Source organism: Labeo rohita, chromosome 1, assembly GCF_022985175.1.
Source record: "Labeo rohita strain BAU-BD-2019 chromosome 1, IGBB_LRoh.1.0, whole genome shotgun sequence".
Taxonomy (NCBI): domain Eukaryota; kingdom Metazoa; phylum Chordata; class Actinopteri; order Cypriniformes; family Cyprinidae; genus Labeo; species Labeo rohita.
Window position 1 is genome coordinate 45,439,736 of NC_066869.1, and position 6,266 is coordinate 45,446,001.

Sequence of the window (6,266 nt, forward strand, 5' to 3'; positions counted from 1 at the left end):
TTTTCAGGAAACAGGGGAAGAAAAAAAAACAAAACATTAACAATATCACTGCCATCTTTTTACAGTACAATCAAATTGAAACTGATAAAACCATGTGTCCTACATTATTTACTACAGAATATGGTTTAAAAAAAAAAAAAGAGTGCAAGTTGAACTTGAAACATAGCAGTAATGGTGTTTCTCACATTGCCCTTTGACACAATGTTGCTGAAGAGCTCTTTATCAACGGCAGCTCCATTCCTCTTCTGTTTGAGGTGCAAACCAAACAGCACCCTCACCTCCTCTTCATCAGGTTCATATTCAGGATCCATCTAAAAACAGGACATACATTTTGAAGCATTAGAGCCATGTTGAAAGACATGGGCTTTTGAGCTTTCACAGAAGGATTGGGCCAGCAAAAAAAAAAAATATTTTAATTTTTTTTTAATTAATAAAGTGACAGAAAAGACTTACATTGTAACAAAAAAAAAGAAAAAAAAAAAAAAAGCTCAATAATGCTGAAAATTCAGCTTTGCGTCACAGGAATAAATAACATTTTAAAATGAAATAATGTTTAACATATAACTGTTTTCATGGTCAAATAAATGCAGTGCAAATATATCAAGACTTCATTTTTGATTAGTAATATGCATTGCTAAGAACTTCAATTTGACAACTTCCAGGCTTTCAAATCTTGGCCTAACCTAACAAATCATACATCAATGGGAAGCTTATTTATTCAGCTTTGCAAAAAATGCAAAAAAAATTGACCCTTATAACTGGTTTTGTGGTCCAGGGTCACAAATCTGTATATTGATCAAAAATAAAATGCAGTGTGAAATGGTGGCGCAAACTTAGTCTAGTAATAATTCCTCCGTCTCTTTAATCAATAAACAAGCCTAGTTTACCCGAAGGACGCAATAGTTTCCATTCTTCTTTTTGGAGAGAATTCGCAATGCTTCCTCATCATAACCAGGAGCAACGATACCATCTGACACCTAAAACATTGGGCGATATACTTTTAGTTTTGTATCAAATGTACAAAGAAAAGCATTTGTTAAATAAGGAGCTAATATGAAGTCTTAGATGTGATTCAAAAAGTTATCACACACCTCTCTGGAGATGATCTTGGCAGTAGGGACGTCACAGATGTCAGACAAAGCAATGAAGTCTCCAAAGGAGGACATCCTGTCAGAACCTACAAGACATTTTTCAGATTTTTCCACACTTTTTAGGCTTAAACATACTAAACTACACATCCACCTTGTGAGATTAATGGCGGATGATTCATTCTTCTTCCTACCAAAGTTAAAAAATGAAGATGCATTGAGAGACGTTTTACCTCTGGCTCTGGCGTATGCAGTGGCAAGAGGGGTGAGATCCTGAAGCATATCATTCACCATACAAACCTTGGCCTCATCTTCACTCAATGGGACACCAACTGCAGCTCCTAAAAGGTAAAAACTTATCTCAAATGTTTGTCTTAAAAAGTCTAAGCTCTTTTCTGAAAGATGTGAGCTTTAATGGCATCTGGGAAGCAAGTTTGCATGCATACCTGCAGGGCTGACATGTTTAAATGAAGTGGCAGCTGGCAACCCAAGAGTTTTCTTCAACTCTCTCACCAGTTGCCAGGCGTTCAGAGTATCGCACAGGTTAATGAAGCCTGGAGATCCATTCAGCACTGGGACAGAGTAAGAAATGTAGAGAAATATTAATATTCTATGTTTTGTGGTTGAATAATGATCTGGTAGGAGCATATATCATCCCATATACCGGTAAGCGGAAGAACTGGGCGCAAAGTGTAGAGCTGAGCAGGTGCTTGATGGGGGTTCATGCCGTACCGCAGGGGCAGCTGGGAAACTCCTCGACTGTATTCACGTCTGAAGTAATCAGAAATGGCCTCGTCGTACTGAGCGGTGTGTGTGAAGGCCTGAGATATTACAAATACACAAACACATTCCAAGTTAACAAGTCACATTCTCAAAAATGCACTGTTTATTTTAAGGGTTATCAACGGGTCAGAACTTAACCAGGCCAAAAAAAAAAAACAAAAAAAAAAAAAAACACACACAACACCAAGTGACAAAAGTGCCCTTTGCTATTTAAACTATGGGACCAAAAACGGCTATGTTAAAAAAAACAACAACAAAAAATAATAATTTGTTGAGTAAACTTAAAATCATGTTACTCTGCCGCCTTAAAATTTTACGTCCAGTTGTACTAAGTGACAATTTAGATATTTGAATTGGCTAAACTAAAAAATTTAGTTTGTTAAACTTAAAAGCTGCATTTGTTACCCAGCTGCCTTAAAATTAAGTTGAATCCACTCAAATATCCAAGTTGTCACTTAGTACATGTTAACATTTCAAGTTGACAACACTTTTTTGGGTTGACTGAACTTAAAATTAAGGCAGTGAGGTAACAAATTATTTTTAATTGACTCCATGTTTTTATATTGTTAAATATGACTATTAGGCCATGTTGACTGTTTATTTCAGGTAACTGGGCTGAAAGCATAAGGTGGAAATGAGTAAGCCTGTTGCTCAATGCTAACAGCAAATCTTTGTGCATGTCTGAACATGATTTACCACAAATTTCAGAACACTAGCTATTCAGCAATGCAGCCATGTATCTGCTTTGCATCTAAAAAGAGTCTAATTCATTTAGAAATATAACGTAGTATATTTTATATATAACATTTATGCCATCTCATGTGAATAGGGCCATAATATAGTTCAGCATTACATTAAAATGAATCTGTTCTTTTAATAAAACCATTAACCTGAACGTTAAATTTATTAGTGGTGAAAATGCTCCTTCAGAGTTCTGAGGGTGCACATCGTATCAGATGAGGTTTTGGATGTGCACAAAGGTCAGTGGGTCGTCAGAGCTTAATCAAACGTCTTCATATTTTCAGGATTGTCATGTTACCTTGAGCGCAAGAGTTTTGCGTGTTTCCATTGTGGTATCATGGTTGTCTGAGGATTCCATTTCCTTTGCAACAACATCATAGTCAGACGGATCACAGACTATGGTGACTCTGGCGTGATTCTTAGCTGCCGCTCGAAGAAGTGTAACTCCCCCTAAATATGATTGTGGAATTAATGGTGAAATTTTAGAACATAATATCTGGTAACATTTTAACCCAAAACATTTTTTGTTGTTGTTATTCTTCATTATTTTATTTAAAAAAATAAAATAAAATAAATTAAATACATTTTGCATTATGCAGTATGCATGTTTTCCCAAACTTATTTGGGAAATTATAACTATAATAATATAAGAATAAAAAATATAATACAAAACAAAAACTAAAACTGACCAGTGTCATTGGCTTTAACTAAAACTATCAAATTGTTTGTTAAATAAAATAAGACTTGAATAAAATATAAATATTAAATGAAAAACTGAAATGAAAATTACAAATGTTGCCTTGGAAACTAAATTAAAGTTTAACTGAAATAAAAATTAAAGCTAAATAAAATTTTACATAGGGTAAAAACTATTTGTGCAGTTAAAAGTAACAATTATTTTTAACATACATATTTAATTGAGTTTGAGAGGTTTTATAAATCAGCATGTTTCTTCCAACCATATATCAAAGAGGCATTTCTGGGATGTAATTACAACAATACAACATTTTTAACATATAATAATTATACTGATTATACATATTTGATTAAAATTAAAAATTAAAATGTTCTTAAGCTTTAATTTTACTAAGTATAGAAAAATTATACAGAATTTAAATACATGGCAATACATTAAATACATTTAAAAAAAAACATTTTTATAAATTCTGCCTGCTATTTGCCAGACAACTGACAAATATTAATTATACTGAAATAACACTGCCATAGACTGACATATACTCAGTACAAATGTTTTGCATGTAAAAAGTAATCTACATGATATGCAAATATTTAATAATGGTAATAATATAGATTAATTTGCGGTGGGGGGAAAGTGGTTAATTATTATGAAAACAGGCATATTGTCTTTGTGCAAACTATATTTTGCTTTGATTTTAACAAAAAAAATATAACCCGGACTTGTGCAGCACTGGCTTTGGAAGTCTAATAAGACTTCAAACTATTAAGTTTGAATACATAATTTCATTTTGGTTTACAATTACACTTATAATCTTTACTCTAAAGCAAATTTGAAAGTTTTTTTTTTTTTTTTTTTTAAATAGAAATTCATCAAAAAGGCAAATAATGAATAAGGAATCAATTTTAATCAATTCTAAACACTATAATCAAAACCTTGTGAACCATTAACAGTGTACTGACCGATGTCAATCTGCTCAACAGCGTCTTCCACAGTCACATTAGGGGATGCAACAGTCTTCACAAATGGGTAAAGGTTGCACACGGCCACTCTTAAAAGAAAAAACAACAACAACACCACAAGTTCACATAAGTATTAAGTACTACTTGTACAAGTTACAATTAACAATATGTAGACTACAAGTCTAGCATGACATGAGTGCATCTTAACTAACACACAGTTAACAGAGATCATATGTCAGCATCAAACTTCTCTCTAAATTGCTGAGAGCCAGTAAGTCAGATCAAGAATTTTGGTCACACCACAGCGGCACTATTTGAATTATCACTGATTAGATTACCAATGCTGAGTCTCGACTTCTAACAAAAAAATCCAATGGAGAGCATGTCAGCACCACTAAACCTGATTATATCTGTACTAGCGTCACATGACGACCATTCATGAAATAACATCATTAAAGCAGAACTCTAAAACAAGTAGCACGGTATTACCACTGTAACATAGATTTGCTTAGTGGACAGTATTACCTGACAAGACTAAACCCTAGCTTTTCCATATCAGCCTTATCAGAGGGAGTTTGTCTGGCCAAAAGGCCACCGTGGACAGCAGGGTGAAGGGTCTTGACTCTTCCACCAAGCATTTCAGGGAATCCAGTGAGATCAGATACATCCCTGTATGAAAATATAAGATTTAGTACTGCTTTAGTATTAAACCACAGCAACTATAAATAAAGGTAAATGACATGCAGTAAAAGCTGTGTGACCTGACAGTGAGTCCAGCATCTCTGAGAGATTTGGCCGTCCCGCCTGATGCCACTAACGACAGACCCACTGATACCAGTCGCCTGGCAAACTCCACCAGTCCGGTTTTATCCGAAACACTCAGCAATGCTGAAAGACATAATTAATTAGTCATATCAATTAGAGAATCATAAAATGCATCTAACATTTTAACAACTGCAGTAGGATACTTCAGCTACTTCAACTGGACATGATGCATCACTTCTGCACAAATCTTCAAAAAATAAAACAACCACAGAATCAGTATGTTAATACCATGGTACTTCATTAAATACTGTTGCAGCACCATTTCGAACAGTAAACTCTATGATACTCACAGCAATACATTAGTATTTTGACATTATGGCACTGCAAAATAGGCAAATACGTTGCACTGCATTGCATTGCATTGCATTGCATTCAAATACTACGGCATACAGTAGCTATTATCACCACGGTAGTATCAAAAGGCGTAGTAGCACCACAGTGTTTTTAGTATTGTTCACTAATGACACTGAATCAGCTTTCTGACTTACAAATCAAATACAAACGCTTTTCTAAACAACATATTGTCTATAAAGTTTTGTTAATGTCAATTCATTGCGCGCTACAACACTCAACAAAAACAAACAACACAAAGTAAGTTATTTGATTTGTATGCACAAGGTGAAAAAGACACAAGATTACCTATTTCGGATGCCATGCTGCAAGTAAAGTAGTGTAAATCTGGGATTTGTGCTGTAGTGTGTCTTGCACCACGCGATGTTAATCAAACACGTGGATGCAATACTTTTATCCGTGTAGATGCATGATGGGAAATGTAGTTTTTACATCAAACGACACTCCCACTTTTCCGTTACAGAAGGAAGTGTTATATTTAACTTTATTTTTTACAGAAACATTATCATAAATAATGCATGTAATCTATATGATAGCCTAATGCATTAGCAAACTTATAAATATACAGGTAACCAATGCAATCAAACACAAAAACAGAAACGAAAAAGAACGGGACGTAAAGTGAATGATGCAAGGCATGAAAAAAGTATTAAAGTTGAAACTGAATTAAAAATTATAGTTGGAATAACTGAGTGAATTGACAAAGTTGACGTTTACCTAAACACACCAATAGATGGCGCCTCTAGCACAACTTGCGTTTTCATGCATTTGTAAGCATTCAGGCTCCTTGTTTTGTCCTCCTCCTTTCAAGTGAATGTC

General features: G+C 34.3%; 1 protein-coding gene across 1 annotated transcript in view; it reads right to left on the bottom strand.

The window, feature by feature from the left end:
* atic (5-aminoimidazole-4-carboxamide ribonucleotide formyltransferase/IMP cyclohydrolase) overlaps positions 1 to 5,851 on the bottom strand; it is a 9,543-nt gene extending 3,692 nt beyond the window's left edge. The window contains exons 1-11 of the mRNA XM_051111046.1: positions 5,736 to 5,851; positions 5,033 to 5,159; positions 4,797 to 4,940; positions 4,272 to 4,360; positions 2,911 to 3,062; positions 1,753 to 1,909; positions 1,535 to 1,660; positions 1,322 to 1,429; positions 1,092 to 1,177; positions 888 to 977; positions 186 to 311 (exon numbers count right to left, since the gene is read on the bottom strand). Coding sequence (XP_050967003.1) covers positions 186 to 311; positions 888 to 977; positions 1,092 to 1,177; positions 1,322 to 1,429; positions 1,535 to 1,660; positions 1,753 to 1,909; positions 2,911 to 3,062; positions 4,272 to 4,360; positions 4,797 to 4,940; positions 5,033 to 5,159; positions 5,736 to 5,751 — 1,221 coding nt within the window. The 5' untranslated portion in view covers positions 5,752 to 5,851. The remainder of the gene's footprint in view (positions 1 to 185; positions 312 to 887; positions 978 to 1,091; positions 1,178 to 1,321; positions 1,430 to 1,534; positions 1,661 to 1,752; positions 1,910 to 2,910; positions 3,063 to 4,271; positions 4,361 to 4,796; positions 4,941 to 5,032; positions 5,160 to 5,735) is intronic.
* Positions 5,852 to 6,266: the final 415 nt, after the last annotated feature.